The sequence below is a fragment of the Pseudorasbora parva genome, chromosome 23, assembly GCF_024679245.1.
Source record: "Pseudorasbora parva isolate DD20220531a chromosome 23, ASM2467924v1, whole genome shotgun sequence".
Taxonomy (NCBI): domain Eukaryota; kingdom Metazoa; phylum Chordata; class Actinopteri; order Cypriniformes; family Gobionidae; genus Pseudorasbora; species Pseudorasbora parva.
Genome location: NC_090194.1, coordinates 4,495,593 through 4,511,920, shown reverse-complemented (window position 1 = coordinate 4,511,920; position 16,328 = coordinate 4,495,593). Strand labels below are relative to the sequence as shown.

Here is a 16,328-nt window from a genome sequence, read left to right as displayed (position 1 = left end):
TTTATTCAACCACCCAACACTGATGCTTATGCCAATGGTAACCTTTAAAATCTTCACATAAATATCCAGATATAAACACAAGATTAAGTGAAGAAAATGTATAAAATCTACAGAATTACATAGATATAAATCTAAAAAAATAACAAAATAGAAATACAATGGTTACTTTTAAATAATTATTTTTTTCCCCCTAAAAATATTTCCCGGTTTAGAATACATTTTCAGCTCCAGATTTTCAACACTGAAATATTCTGCCAAAGTCCAGATATTGTCAGTGTAGATACTGATCATTCATGAGGAAGGTTTTGAAACTAAGCATATTAATATATTATATTATGTTACACTACCGTTTGGGGTAAGCAATATTGTGAAATACAATTTAAAATAATTTTAAATATAATTTATTCCTGTGATCAAAGATACATTTTTAGCATTATCCAGTCTTCAGTGTCACATTATCATATTATATTATATATTATATTTAGTACTGACAAATCAATCAATTGCATCCAAAATAAAACGTTATGTTTACTTAATATATGTGTACTGTGTATAATTATTATGTATATATAAATACACACACAGGCATGTACACTGATCAGGCATAACATTATGACCAACAGATGAAGTGAATAACACTGATTATCTCTTCATCACGGCACCTTTTAGTGGGTGGGATATATTAGGCAGTAAGTGAACATTTTTTCCTCAAAGTTGATGTGTTAGAAGCCAAAACTGCAGCTCTTGTGGGCTGTTCCCGGTCTGCAGTGGTCAGTATCTATCAAAAGTGCTCCAAGGAAGGAAAAGTGGAGAACCGGCCACAGGGTTATGGGCGGCCAAGGCTCATTGATGCACGTGGGGAGCGAAGGCTGGACCGTGTGGTCCGATCAAACAGACGAGCTACTGGAGCTCAAACTGCTCAAAAAGTTAATGCTGGTTCTGATAGAAAGGTGTCAGAATACACAGAGCATCTCAGTTTGTTGCGTATGGGGCGGCATAGCCGCTGACCAGTCAGGGTGCCCATGCTGACCCCTGACCCCGCCGAAAGCACCAACAGTGGCACGTGAGCATCAGATCTGGACCACGCTGCAATGGAAGAAGGTGGTCTGGTCTGAGGAATTGCGTTTTCTTTTACATCACGTGGATGGCCGGGTGTGTGTGCGTCGCTTACCTGGGGAACACACGGCCCCAGGATGCACTATGGGAAGAAGGCGAGCCGGCGGAGGCAGTGTGATGCGTTGGGCAACGTTCTGCTGGGAAACCTTGGGTCCTCCATCCATGTGGATGTTACTTCGACACGCTTCACCTACCTAAGCATTGCTGAGACCATGTTCAGCCTTTCATGGAAACGGTATTCTGGTGGCTGTGGCTCTTCCAGCAGGATAATGCTCCTGACACAAAGCACAAATGCTTCAGGAATGGTTTGAGGAGCACAAAAACGAGTTTGAGGTGTTGACTTGGCCTCCAGATTCCCCAGATCTCAATCCAATCGAGCATCTGTGGGATGTGCTGAACAAAAAAGTCCCCCATGGAGACCCCACCTCACAACTTACAGAACTTAAAGGATCTGCTGCTAACATCTTGGTGCCAGATACCACAGCACACCTATAGGAGTCTAGTGGAGTCCAGACCTCAACAACTCAGGGCTGTTTTGGCAGCAAAAGGGAGACCAACATAATATTAGGAACATAATGTTATGCCTGACCATTGTATTTGTTTAAGAAAAATATTTATATATAATATATTTTTATTTTTATATATCATATAAATTACATATATTATATTTTATTATTTGAACCTTCATAAATGAAATTGTTAAGTTGGAAAACTGAATTTAAGTTTGAATTAATTAGACGTATCATTTGACCGAAAAGATTCGAGTTAAAAAGGTCAAAAGGTGGTAAGTGTGAATTTTCTCAACGAGAACCAGCCTCTGGCCGAAATGCCCCTGAAACTTCATAAATAAATTCACGTAGGGGGAAAGACCATGACATTTCATGATGTCATGGAAGCCACCCTCTTTAAAAGAGTCAAAGCAGAGGAAGTGAGCTGCAGAGTTCAAGAGCGAGCAGAATGGAGATCAAAACAGCCTTTGTTATTCACATTCTCACGTTGATCGTAGGAGGTAAGAGAAACAAATTTCTTATTTACAACGCTTAAGTTAAGTTAACAAAGTGGCTTGGTTGGCTAGATTGTGAATGTACCTGTTACCTGCAGGTATTTTGCATGGGTATGTGATTATGTTTGTGAAGGTTATGTGGTCCGATATCCCAGTGCTTTCAGATTTTCACATGATTTTTTGTGCAACTTGTTTAATTCATTACTAAATAGTTGGGTTAAATAACATAACTTTAGTTTTTAAGTTTGCTCACCTTATTCTTAAATATGGTATCAACATAGCAGTGAAGCTTTTCAGTGATGACGGGCCTAAATAATAAAAGAAAGTATCAGTGAATATATTGCACATATTTAAAAAATGACAAATGAGTTCAAAGGTGATTAAAATAAATATTGAGTTAATTGAATCATTGCACTGTATGGGTTTTACTGTACTATAACTCCCACATACATATGCACTTTATAGGCTTATTGCATATGGCAAAAAGAAAATCACACCCCCATGTCGCCCACTTTATAACTTCATCTGGTTTATATGTTTAGACCTCTGTGAGTAACGTTTTAACACCACTGTTTCCTGTTCCAGCACGATGTCGCTTTATGTGTCAAATTTTCTCTTGCTGCAAGATCGAACCACACAAGCAAATAAAAGACCACTTACAGCAGTCACTTTTCCTCTCTAATGCAAAATGTAGCCCCCTTTCACTTTCAGCCGCAGCTCAAAAGCGCTGAGAAATGAGTCAGAACAGAGCGAGCGTAGGGCTTCTGCGGCCTTATCTGCCCCCATCAACCTACTATTCTTCCATTAAACGTGTCCACCTCTTGACTGTATTTAGCATTGATCAATGTCTTAGGTCGAAAGGTTTTGTTAAACTGACTGACTTATTCTTCTTTTTGAACAGGCATACGAGAATGTTTGGCAACAAAGTATCTTACAGTGGCAGAAGGAGACACACTGGTATTGAAATGCCCTCGAAGAAATTTCAGTGAGAATGCATACATAGAGTGGAGAAATCCACAGGGTCATGTTATGTTCTTCAACAACATCAAAGGTGAGGATCATCGAGGAAACACTGTATATTTTGTGAAAACCGTTGAAAACACATGTTGATTTCAAACACATTTCCTCTTTGTTGAATTCAGGTCTACGAGATTCAAGGAGCAGCGTTTTTACTTTCAACAGCTCCGAAAATACATTACTCCTGTCCAACATTACCTTCGACGATGAAGGGCTTTATAGATGCATACTGTATGAAGATAAAGTCGTTTCAAAAAGATTCAAAGTCAAAGTTTTGGGTAAATATTAATATTTGATCACTTATCTTTTCTGAAAGCATGCATAATATATGACTAAAATGATTTGCATATGAATAATGGAATATGAAATGAGATATATTTTTTTTATCTGGTCACAGGAAAACCAAAAATAGACATGGCTGAGTATGAAGATAAAACAATCCTCAAATGTTCAGTGGCAGCGAATGGCAACCCACCTGAACTCTCTTGGCAAATCAGTGGGGTTGAAATTGAAGGTAAGTTACGAGAAGTGTGAGTGGGCAGACAGTTTCCAAACTTTTGACCCGTACTGTGTGCACTGTAGGCCTATACCTAAAAGATATATAAAAAAAACCCAAATGAATACTTCTAATCAGCAGGAATGCTTTAAAATTATTTATTTTTTTAAATATAATTGACATTTATAATGGTGCAAAATATTTCTATTTAACAAAGAATGTATCACATTTTCCACAAAAATATTAAAGGGATATTTCACCCAAAAATGAAAATTAGCCCATAATTACTCACCCTCAAGTCATCCTAGTGTATATGACATTCTTCTTTCAGACAAATACAGTCTGAGTTATATTAAAAACGTCCTGGTTCTTCCAAGCTTTATAATGGCATTAATGGTTGTTTCTGTTTTGAAGTCCATAAAGTGCATCTATCCATCATATAACTGCTCCACACAGCTCCGAAGGGTTAATAAAAGCCTTCTAAAGCAAAGTGGCAAAGCTTCTTCTCTAAAGCTTCTTTACTTTAGAAGTGCCTTCTAAAGCAAAAAGCCTCTTACACAAAGTTTGTGTAAGAAAAATATCCATATTTAAAACTTTATAAAGTAAATTATAGCTTCCGCCAGGTCTGAAAAAAGTGTAACTAGTGTGCAATGTCGTCAGATGTAACGTAAGCATTTTGAACTGTGAGAGGCGCTACACTTTTTCCGTAAGTTGAATATGAAAGGCGATGGTGGAAGCTAGATATTTTACTTGATAAAGTTTTAAACATGGATATTTAGTCTTACACAAATGCATCGCTTCACTTCAGAAGGCCTTTATTAACCCACAAGAGCCGTGTGGAGCAGTTACATGAGAGATAGATGCACTTCTATGGGCTTCATAAACAAAACAACAATCACTGCTGTTATAAAGCTTGGAAGAGCCAGGACTTTTTTCAATATTACTCAGATTGTCTGAAAGAAGAATGTCATATATACATGGCTTGAGGGTGAGTAAACCATGGACTCATTTTCATTTTTGGGTGAACTATATCTTTAAGCAGCACAGCTGTTTTCAACATTGATAACAATATGAAATAATGTTCTCGACCACCATCAGTACATTAGAATGCAGGCTTTGTTAGCATAAGACACTTCTTTCAAAAGAGAAGCATATTTTGACATAAATTCCCATGCCTCATTGACATTTCACACACTGCGAAGTCACAAATACCTCGTGAAAATAGAGGAACCAATATATTCTGAAGCAAGTCAGCTAAGGATACATGTAAACAACAGTATCAATAGTAAATTTAGGGTGCTTCTCAGAGTATTTAAAAATCACAAATTACTGAATAAAATGTATGCCCTGTTTTGCCCTAACAGCTCAACCCAATACCTTACGGGAGGGAAGATCCAACAGGTCATTGGCAGTTAGCATCTTAACAATCAAAACTCATATCAGGGATGCAACGGTGATGTGCTTGGCAAAACACAAAGATCTCCCAAAACAAGTGTTGGATTTTATCATCATTGAAAATCACTGTAAGTACCACAAATGGTACCGTTCCACCATATTTGCACACACCTCACCGCCACCACTGATTTCCCAAGCATGTGACCAAAAACAGGAGCATTTTGCCATAGACGACATTAGCCATTATTAGAAAAGGGAACCGAAAAGATTGGGGGATTTTGTTTGGCTGTGCTGCACAGGGAAAGTTAGTCTACACTTCAGAGTATTTGGTAGTTTCCTATTTAAGTGAATGTGTGGTCCACATTAGAGTGATCAGTCACATGATGTCAGGGAAGTCAGCTATTTCTGTGAACCAAACAGGCTGTGTTCCTCATCCAGAGAGACTTTAGAAAGTCAGAAAAGTCAAACAGTCTAATGGGGTCTTTGATTTATTGTGTTTTCACAGCTGTTACGGCCTCCACGTCAAGGTATTCCAGCAGTAGAGGTGTGCTAAAAACTGAGACGACGACCACAGTCACGTCTGCTCCTGCCATCGGCAGTACAGGTGAATGTTTATTTTAATTTCATGACGTGTGGACACGTATTGAAATATGTGACATCACACCAGTTACACAACATGGGATCTCAAAAGAGCTTTAAATACAGCTTAGATAAAAATAAAAGCAGAAACTTTTTCTTGTGTAAGGGCTTCGCATTTAATCGCGTAATGGAAACTGCTCCTTATAACTCTCTGCCTCCACCTACTGGGTAGCTTTTGCATACTACATACAGTCACTTCTATGCAGGATATCTGATTAACAAATACACCTTCTGATCACAGCACACGTAGAGTCGTCGACAGAAAACACTGAAGTACTCCCAACAGGAGACAGCACTTCCACAAACCACAGACAAGGTAATTATGCAATTTTTGCACGATAAAACACAGTTAATGTATGTTTTGTGTAAGTCCGTCGGTGTTTGTGCTTTGTGATTAACTCATTTGCTTTTTGATCTCTTTTAGAAGAGGAACATTCAACAGCAACAGATATAAACTTGACAAGTAAGTAATACAACAATAATTTCACAATGATGATATATTGAGCATGATATAGGTAGGCCGTAACCATATCCTTGGGGTCATTGGCTTTACTTATTGGTTTATTTAAAGGAATTACATGTTTAAAGCATTAAAAGGATTTAAGGAAATAAAAAAATAAGAATAGTAAAAGTTCCAGTGATTAAGTTAGAAAAAATTATATATATTTTCAAATATACACACATTCACTTTTCTTTTCGTCTGCCTAATATGTAAAAATACATATTGTCACATCAATTCAGTTATGATTCACACAAATAATGTCATATTTTCAATTCAAAATGGTAAAATTTAGACAAGTGACATTTTTAAAGTAGTTTGCATCACTTGATATTACTTTTGTTTGCTGAACGTTTTTATTGTAAACAGTTTGATTTGATTGGCCATACTCATTCTGACAGGGATGAGCGCTATTTATAAATATAATAATTTACTTTTGTCATCCTATAGCAACAAACAGAACGATGTGTAATGGAGCACAGCAGAGCAGCATAAACAATATCAAATATTAGGGGGCAATTTGGCCATTTCTAACTATTCGGGGGGACTTGACCCCTCAATGTCTATGGTTACGGCCCTGTGATATAGCCCACCATTCACTACCAGCTTATGCTATGTTTTGAAATTGATCTCATATCTACCTTTGCATTACAGCAGAAAACATAAACTCTTCCGAGTCCAATTCACCTGGAGGATTCCTGACCGAAAATGGCACCAACTTAGAAGGTGTGAAGCTCATAACAATTAAAATGCTTCATTGAAACAAAATTTCTGTCTTTTCATCAAAAATTTTAATCAAAGCAACATGTAAAGGACATTATTAATGATTTCAGTGATAACAACTTTTTTCTAATGCGTTTGTGATGCTATCCGACGTAATTTGATGCTAATTTTATACGTTGTGTATTTACAGGTTTTGACAAACGATACAATCGTAAGGAAAGCTCACCACTGCTGATCCTGCTGGTCACATGCCTTATTATATGTTTACTTATTGTGGTCATCTTCTTCGTCATCAGACTGCGAAGGGCACATATAGCCTGGAAAAAAGGTAATATAAGATTATTTATATAGTTATACTTTAATTCAAACTTAATTTGTATTCCATATTTAGCTGTGATTTTTGATTTGAATCTGATTTTACAACAGAGAATGAAGAATCAGACCAGTCTGTGGAAAGCAGCAAATCAAAAGCCAGTCATGAAGAAAAGCAGTCTCAGGAGAGGAGAAAACAAGGTATAACCACATTAAAACATCTAATCTGGTAGATCAACCACATAAGCGTTTGTGTCTATAAAACGTACTAATATTTCCTGTTTCTCTTGATTTTATAGGCTTCTGGAACTCAAATTTCACAGAATACAAAGTAGAAGAATTGTCACGGAATACAGAAAATCCAATAGCCACGATTGAAGTGATCACTGAAACACAAGACAGTTCAAAAACAGCTTGTAACAAACTTGACGGCGCTTGTGTCAAGGAGACCGAACTTTAGAGCAAAATTCAGCTGTATCTGAATCCTCATAAGAGACTGAACTGATTTTGCAGTTCTGTTACGAACAATGGTGCTCACTTGATAATAAAAGATGATGAATGTAGGCTTTTTGTATATATTATTAGCTGTTCTTACAATGTTGCTGGTTAACATTATTTTTTTTATACAGAATGTAAATAAGTATTTTATTATAATGTGTTGTTTACTGTTTAAAAACTTTAAAGTGTTCCCATGATAAAACTGGAATAAGCCTGCATGACCATTTGATTTAAACTGAAATGGCTGCTGCTCTCCCAAAAGTCATTATGTCTCTCTTCTATGAACAGTAACTGTTTTTGTATGAAATAAAACTCTATTTTATGTAACATGCGGATGCTATGCTTGGTGAATATTTATCATGTGATATACAGACCATTCTGCAGAATTGGTTCAAAGTCCGAATCTTGAAAATCCCACTTTTCTTCTTCCACGAATGTATGCATTGTATTTTCAGAAAGTTTTGGAATATTTTTCCTCTCTCTAAAATGTTCACTTCCGAAACGCAGTGATATATAATTTATTAACAAGGGTTATAGATTTTGTTTACCTTGTAAGTAAATTGTTACCTTGCTAATTTATTTAATTTTGTTTTCTCAGGTAAATCCATAACAATTACAATTTAACAATATTTCAAGTGTAATTTTTGAGATTTGTTATATTTTGAAATCAATCTTTCTTTGTAAAAGTCATAAGTTTATCATACTGATTTCAAAATGAAGAAATAATTTGTGTGAACCAAACACCATAACATCTTAGTTGATAATTCAGTTGGTAGTGACAGTTTTGGTAGTGACCACATCACATTACAGAATTTTAAACATATATATAGTTAATGATTTGCATAACTGTAAAAAAAAAAAAAAAAAAGAATTAAAAAAAAACAGTTTTCCCCCCTCAAAATAAAGGATTACTGTATGTGTTCCCTTTTGTAATTACCAACTGTTGTCACTACAATCACATGACTTTCGGTAGTGACAATTTTAGATACTTTTGAGTCTAGTTCAAAGATGCTAATCCGCACATAGTTAGCTAGCACAGTTCCGGGTTACTACATTTTATGGAATAACCCCCCAAAAGTTGCTTGATTACAGAAAAAAAAGATGTTTGGTAGTGATGTTCCTTAAAGTTATACACAGATTTTCAGACTTTTTAACACATTTACTTCAAAATGATGGGCCCTTTCTACTCTTTCTACAGGAATATTTCCTGATAAAAAATGTAGAGTTATAGTTAAATCAGTCCCAGCCAGTGGACTAAAACATACAGTGTTTCGATAGTGACATGAAAACATGGGACATATTATTATTTTTTTGCTGTTTTTTTTTGCGGGGCAATCGATTAATCACATCCAAAATAAAAGTATAATTATTATGTCTATATAAATACACACGTATGTATATATATTTTTTAAAATATGTTATATAATATTAAAAAAAATATTTATCAGATAAATTATATATATATATATATATATATATATATATATATATATATATATATATATATATATATATATATATATATATATATACACAGTAAATAGGCTACATGCAAATATTTCTTAAAAATATACATGAAGTGTGCAAGTACATATTTACATAATAATAATTATACACAACACACTCACTCACACACACACACACACACACACACACACACACACACACACACACACACACACACACACACACACACACACACACACACACACACACACACACACACACACACACACACACACACACACACACACACACACACACACATATATTGTAAACACAAACTTTTATTTAAGTAATTGATTTCCCAGCACTATGTGTTTTTTTTACATAAAGTGTCCATATTTACAAAGAAAATATGTTTTTTTTTTTTTTTACTGGTTGAATATAAAAACAACTATGGAAAAGAATTGCTAAAACTATAACAATATCATTTAATAAGTTTAAATTTAGGGAGTTAAGGTTTGGGACAGCCACCTCCCAATTGAATGTACCCCAAAAATATTTATTTGTATATATATATATATATATATATATATATATATATATATATATATATATATATATATATATATATATATATATATATATATATATATTAAGCTGACCTTTTAAATATTACAGTTGATTTCAATAGATAATACAATGAGCTTAGTAAACATCTAAGATTTAAATACTTACTTACTGTTTTTTGAATGTGTTTTTTGGTTGTGTGACAGCAGTTTGCACCAATTCTGTAGAATGGCCCATATACAGTACATGCCCAAAACTGTCTCACTTTTTTATGTAACTTCATCTACAGTATTGATTAGGCTTTTAAAAAGCATATATTCATTAAATATTACGATTTTTAGCGCCTAAGATGTGAGTTTTCTGTGTTCAGTGAATTCCATCAAATGTTGTGGACACTTCCTCATTTTTTTAAATGTGTGTTTCTACTTGTGCGTTCGTATCGCCACCTACTGGGGTATTGTGCAATAGTTTAGTTCCTCTGATTCGTTTACTATCGTTTAGTTTCATTCATATTCCTTTTCTGGATAAATAGACTATTCGACAACCCAAACAATGAAGCACAGTATTACCAACCAATTGTAAAATATCTTGTATATTCAAAGATGTGTTATATAGTTTAAAAAAACTATATTCTACTCGATCTCTATTACAAATGGTATTACATGTAATGATTGATATATTTGACTACACGCGACCTTACAGTTGCAAACCAGGGTGATTTATATAATAATACTACATTTGTAATTGTTTTATTATATTTATGTGCTTATTTTTGCGTAATATACTAAGCGACACCTTCTCCTTTGTCAAGCATTGGTGTTTTATGTGTATCATCGTCGAATTTCTAGTGAATTTCGTTCATAAGCAGCAGGAGGACAAACTGTTCCGCATTGAAAGCGGCGGTTGCGGCAAACCTGATGGGGGATGGTCTGGATTTTTTCTTCTCAGGTGGGCGTGGCTACACGGAGTATTACGCTTTTACATAGGTTCTTGTGGGTTGAAGTCGAGTTATCTGAAATCTGATTGGCTCCACCGCCGCAATATATGCTGTTCTAGAACATTCGCCCGGTCTCTCATCAAAGCAAGGCGAGGCAGCTTGTCGCCATTCCAGCTCTCCAACCGGCATCTTCACTCATCTCGGTCATTTCCAGCCTGGTAAGGTCTTTGTTCTATCTTTCTCGATTATATTTATTATCCAATCAATCTCAGTAAAAACAGCTTCTCTGCTACCACGGCGTTACCATTTCTTTGTGATACAACTCAATAGAGAACTGGAATTTATTTTTTTATATCGAATGTTTTCAGATTTGCTGAATCATTATCAATGGCTCCGTGTTTTTTTTGTTTTGTTTGTTGTGTATTAATACCGTTGAATTGCATATTTAGAGTGGTTTCAGTTTCCTAGTCTGCTTTAATTCCCCCTCCCCACCCCTTTTCGACGAAAAATTAGTCTAAGCTACTCTGTGTAATTACTACAGGCAAAATATTTGTGAGAACAATACGTTAATTTTAAACCGCAGATGGCCCCTCGAGTAACGTTAATCTTATCACGCGCCTTAACCGGCCTTAATCTTTGACTAGATTTACATACATGGCCACACAATACCGGGTAAGTTATGTCGCTTTCCCTCCCTTTTAGAATGTATGCTCTTATTTAGTGAAGTAACCGAAGAGGTTTGAAACCGTATTTAGTGCTGTTTTTGATCAGTGTGATCCTAAATTCAGTTTATGACCATCGAGTGTTCCAGAAGCTCATACCACGTGGTCTGACTCATATCCGTGTGCTCCTATACTAGTACTGGCTTTGCGGTTTCTCAGCAGTATGTTGGCTAATTAAAAAGGATCACTTTCTGTACTTCAGTGCACCTGATTCAATTTATTAATTTATAAATTGTTTTTCCAGACACAATGTCCAAGGGACCAGCTGTTGGTATCGATCTCGGGACCACCTACTCCTGTGTAGGTGTCTTCCAACATGGAAAAGTGGAAATCATCGCTAATGACCAAGGAAACAGGACCACACCAAGCTATGTAGCTTTCACCGATACAGAGAGATTGATTGGAGATGCCGCGAAAAACCAGGTCGCCATGAACCCCACCAACACAGTCTTTGGTAAGTAGTTGTTTTAATAACGTTAATTCCAAAAAAATCTTCGCTATGATGAAGTTGATTCCTTTCCATTCGTAGTTTCCACCAGAGGTTGAAAAACCAAAGATGGCCCAAGCACCTTCCTTGGATGTCTGAGCGTAATCTTTGCAAAGATGTTCGAGTTACTCAAACATCTATATTGCCTAAAACATTACTTATTTCTTGTCCTCATTAGATGCCAAGCGTCTGATTGGCCGCAGGTTTGACGATGCCGTTGTTCAGTCTGACATGAAGCACTGGCCTTTTAATGTCATCAATGACAATACCCGTCCCAAGGTCCAGGTTGAATACAAGGGTGAGACCAAGTCTTTCTACCCTGAGGAGGTTTCCTCCATGGTCCTCACCAAGATGAAGGAAATTGCTGAGGCCTACCTGGGAAAGGTGAGTGTTCATTTAGTTTGTCAAGTAGCTCTGAACTCTCCTTTTCACTTTGTGCGTCGCTATGATGAAGTTGATTCCTTACCATTCGTAGTTTCCACCAGAGGTTGAAAAACCAAAGATGGCCGAAGCACCTTCCTTGGATGTCTGAGCGAAATGCACTATGCTTTAGTTGAACTTAGTATTGGCTTTTGTTCCATAACGTTGTTGCTTACATGTTACTTAACTTGACTGTCCTTCCTTCCAGACTGTTTCCAACGCTGTGGTCACCGTGCCTGCCTACTTCAATGACTCTCAGCGACAGGCCACCAAGGATGCTGGAACCATCTCTGGCTTGAATGTTCTGCGTATCATCAATGAACCTACTGCTGCTGCTATTGCTTACGGCCTAGACAAGAAGGTTAGTTAAACTTGCATGTCAAAATAGCTTTATGAACTGGTGACCTCATTCAGTTCTTTTTATCTTTAATTTCGCTATGATGAAGTTGATTCCTTGCCATTCGTAGTTTCCACCAGAGGTTGAAAAACCAAAGATGGCCCAAGCACCTTCCTTGGATGTCTGAGCGAAATTTTAGTCTTGTGGGTTGTACAACTTATTGATGGCTGTTCAGATACTTACATCTTTTATTCCTCTTCAGGTTGGTGCTGAAAGGAACGTCCTCATCTTTGATCTTGGTGGTGGCACGTTTGACGTCTCCATTCTCACCATTGAGGATGGCATCTTTGAGGTAAAATCTACTGCTGGAGACACTCACTTGGGTGGAGAAGACTTTGACAACCGCATGGTGAACCACTTCATCACAGAGTTCAAGCGCAAGCACAAGAAGGACATCAGCGACAACAAGAGAGCCGTTCGCCGTCTCCGCACCGCTTGTGAGAGGGCCAAGCGTACCCTGTCATCCAGCACTCAGGCCAGTATTGAGATCGACTCCCTCTATGAGGGCATCGATTTCTATACTTCCATCACCAGGGCCCGTTTTGAGGAGCTCAATGCCGACCTCTTCCGTGGCACCCTCGACCCAGTTGAGAAGTCCCTCCGTGACGCCAAGATGGACAAGGCTCAGATCCATGACATTGTCCTGGTTGGTGGCTCCACTCGCATTCCCAAAATCCAGAAGCTGCTCCAAGACTACTTCAATGGCAAGGAGCTCAACAAGAGCATCAACCCCGATGAAGCTGTCGCCTATGGAGCAGGTGAGCTAATTTGCAAACTTTGTTCTTTTTTTTCACTCGCTATGATGAAGTTGATTCCTTTCCATTCGTAGTTTCCACCAGAGGTTGAAAAACCAAAGATGGCCCAAGCACCTTCCTTGGATGTCTGAGCGACCATTGTCATTTGCTACCTGGCCTTCTCAAGTTGCCCATGGTTCTTATTTTTCACATTTCTGTTTCAGCTGTCCAGGCTGCCATTCTCTCTGGTGACAAGTCTGAGAACGTTCAGGACTTGCTGCTGCTCGATGTCACTCCTCTGTCCCTTGGAATTGAGACAGCTGGTGGAGTCATGACCGTCCTCATCAAGCGTAACACCACCATCCCAACCAAACAGACTCAGACTTTTACCACCTACTCTGACAACCAGCCAGGTGTGCTCATTCAGGTGGGTACCAAGTAGTTCTGTGTTGAGTGTTTTTCTCAGCAAGCTCCCTTGAATATCTGACTTTTTTTTTTCTCTCCTTCCCCTTCTCAGGTCTATGAGGGTGAGCGTGCAATGACCAAGGATAACAACTTGCTGGGCAAGTTTGAGCTTACTGGAATCCCCCCTGCACCTCGTGGTGTTCCCCAGATTGAGGTCACCTTTGACATTGATGCCAATGGCATCATGAATGTTTCTGCCGTTGATAAGAGCACTGGCAAGGAGAACAAAATCACCATCACCAACGATAAAGGTAAATCTTTCTCTTCAGTACGAAAATATTTCATTTGTATTTTTCTGTCCACCTCAGAGGTTAACAATCTATTTCAGGCCGCCTCAGCAAGGAGGACATTGAGCGCATGGTGCAGGAGGCTGAGAAGTACAAGGTTGAAGATGATGTGCAGCGTGACAAGGTGTCTACCAAGAATGGTCTGGAGTCCTATGCCTTCAACATGAAGTCCACTGTTGAGGATGAGAAACTGAAGGGCAAGATCAGTGATGAGGACAAGCAGAAGATCCTTGACAAGTGCAATGAAGTCATCAGCTGGCTTGACAAGAACCAGGTAAGTTTTCCATCAGTTGAGACCTGTTCAATCATGTGGCAATTTAGTTACTTTTCTAAACTTGCATTGACAAACCAAAAATGACTTTGGGCTGTTTTAGACTGCCGAGAGGGAAGAGTTTGAGCACCAGCAGAAGGAGCTGGAGAAAGTATGCAACCCAATCATCACCAAGCTGTACCAGAGTGCAGGAGGCATGCCTGGTGGAATGCCCGAAGGTATGCCCGGTGGCTTCCCAGGAGCTGGTGCTGCTCCAGGAGGTGGATCCTCCGGCCCAACCATTGAGGAGGTCGACTAAGCCATTCCAAAGCCACTATTGCTACCTCCATAGCAATGTTTACTGTTGCCCTCTGTAGTTGTACTCCTAAAACGTTACTTTTGTGACTTTTAGTTGACTTCAACTTGCAGAGTGATTGTTGCAATTAATAATAAAAAGGGGATTAAGGGATCACTTTCCAGTTCACAGGGAACAGATTTTCTACCTACATTGCACAACCTATTTATCGACTTGTGAAATGTGAATTTCATAAGACTTTTCCAACTGCCTCAATGCTTTGAAGGAAATGAATAAAATTGACTTATTCCCAATGCTGCCTGTTTTTCTTAACTTGTGTGGATGAGTGTAATTCAGGTTGACCTTTAATTTAAACCATCAGAGTTAGGGCTGTACAATTATGACAAATCGTAATTGTCACTTATTTCCCTGAAATTGCGATTCCAATTTACATTGAACGAAGTTCTGAATAGCTTCACTGCAAAAAATGCCTTTCTAGTCAAAATATCATTCTTGCATTAAGAAACATTTTTGCTTAAAGATCTGCCAATAGGGTAAGCAAAATCTTGTTTTCAGTTTAAGATCACTTTCCTCACCCCATTGGCAGATTAATTTGCTTGAAGCAAAAACTTAATTTGGACTAACTTTTTTTTCAAGACAATTAATTTTGTCTAGTAAATACTATTTGTAAGAATTTAGATGTTTGGACTAGAAACGAGACATACTAAGCTTTTTTTTTTTTTTTTTGTATTTATAACAGTTTGTAGTGACTGGCATGCCATAGTTATATCAAAAGAAACAAACTGAAAACAATCCATTGGTTTGTTTCTTTAAATAAAGAAAAATGCATAGTATTATACTAAAGTTTTTAACAATGAGTGGAAAAAAAGAACATGTAGGAGGAAAAACACTTAAGAACAAGTTTTATTTTGTTGCAGTTACAAATTTGATTTGTGCAGGGTTAAGTGTCACAATTTGCCAAGAAAGTAACGTAACATCTAAAACATGGCCTCCGAACATGAATATTTATTGTAAACGAGATGTTTTGAATATGGGAAAATAAATGGTTACTGCACCCCATTGGTTTCCCTGGTAGGGGGTGAAAATGCTAAGGAAGCCATACAGGAAATTCATACAGGTTTGGAATGACTTGAAGAGAAGTAAATTGACTTAATTTTTCAGTGACATCTTAACTACCCTTAATTCAGTCTGCAATGGTGAAGTGGGGGAAATCCTCAATTTGAATTTGAGGTAGTATAGATCTTCCTTTTTTTCCTTTTTTTTTTAGCCTGTCAAATAGGCTTGGGTTATATACAAGTCTCAACTAATCGTTAGGGCTTTAATATAGCCTCACCATGAATGGTTAACATTGCTTTTAAAGCCTTTTACTCCATAACTTTTCCTTATGTAGCCTATATCAGGATTTTTTTTTAAACTGGGTCCTCCAGAAGGTTATAAGGGTCCCCAGAACATTTCAGCAAATAATAATAATAATAAAAAAATTATATATATATATATATATATATATATATATATATATATATATATATATATATATATATATATAATGCAAGTTTGCTTTATATATAAAGCAAAAAGGGTTAAAGTCTATATTGTTCTTTT

At 37.2% G+C, this 16,328-nt stretch overlaps 2 protein-coding genes and 4 non-coding genes across 7 annotated transcripts; all 6 read left to right on the top strand.

Moving 5' to 3' along the window:
* The first annotated feature begins 2,046 nt into the window (after positions 1–2,046).
* Positions 2,047–7,923, top strand: LOC137062480 (cytotoxic and regulatory T-cell molecule). 2 transcript variants are annotated; one of them, XM_067433350.1, is made up of 12 exons: positions 2,047–2,125; positions 3,021–3,170; positions 3,262–3,414; positions 3,534–3,650; positions 4,997–5,155; positions 5,533–5,631; positions 5,908–5,982; positions 6,091–6,129; positions 6,820–6,891; positions 7,079–7,216; positions 7,315–7,401; positions 7,500–7,923. In XM_067433350.1, the coding sequence occupies exons 1-12, from the start codon at positions 2,074–2,076 to the stop codon at positions 7,658–7,660; spliced, it is 1,302 nt and encodes a 433-aa protein (XP_067289451.1). In that variant the 5' UTR covers positions 2,047–2,073; the 3' UTR covers positions 7,661–7,923. The 2 variants fall into 2 exon arrangements, with proteins under 2 accessions (XP_067289451.1, XP_067289452.1); XM_067433351.1 differs by lacking the exon at positions 4,997–5,155.
* A 2,804-nt stretch (positions 7,924–10,727) lies between these two features.
* On the top strand, positions 10,728–15,019 carry hspa8 (heat shock protein 8). The gene is made up of 9 exons (XM_067432490.1): positions 10,728–10,866; positions 11,615–11,824; positions 12,036–12,241; positions 12,486–12,638; positions 12,877–13,432; positions 13,633–13,835; positions 13,926–14,124; positions 14,202–14,434; positions 14,535–15,019. The coding sequence occupies exons 2-9, from the start codon at positions 11,620–11,622 to the stop codon at positions 14,727–14,729; spliced, it is 1,950 nt and encodes a 649-aa protein (XP_067288591.1). The 5' UTR covers positions 10,728–10,866; positions 11,615–11,619; the 3' UTR covers positions 14,730–15,019.
* On the top strand, positions 11,865–11,960 carry LOC137063214 (small nucleolar RNA SNORD14). The gene has a single exon (XR_010901352.1). It is a non-coding gene; the product is annotated as a small nucleolar RNA SNORD14 (small nucleolar RNA).
* LOC137063210 (small nucleolar RNA SNORD14) lies at positions 12,298–12,393 on the top strand. The gene has a single exon (XR_010901349.1). It is a non-coding gene; the product is annotated as a small nucleolar RNA SNORD14 (small nucleolar RNA).
* LOC137063213 (small nucleolar RNA SNORD14) lies at positions 12,710–12,805 on the top strand. Its single transcript, XR_010901351.1, has one exon. It is a non-coding gene; the product is annotated as a small nucleolar RNA SNORD14 (small nucleolar RNA).
* LOC137063212 (small nucleolar RNA SNORD14) lies at positions 13,469–13,564 on the top strand. The gene has a single exon (XR_010901350.1). It is a non-coding gene; the product is annotated as a small nucleolar RNA SNORD14 (small nucleolar RNA).
* Positions 15,020–16,328: the final 1,309 nt, after the last annotated feature.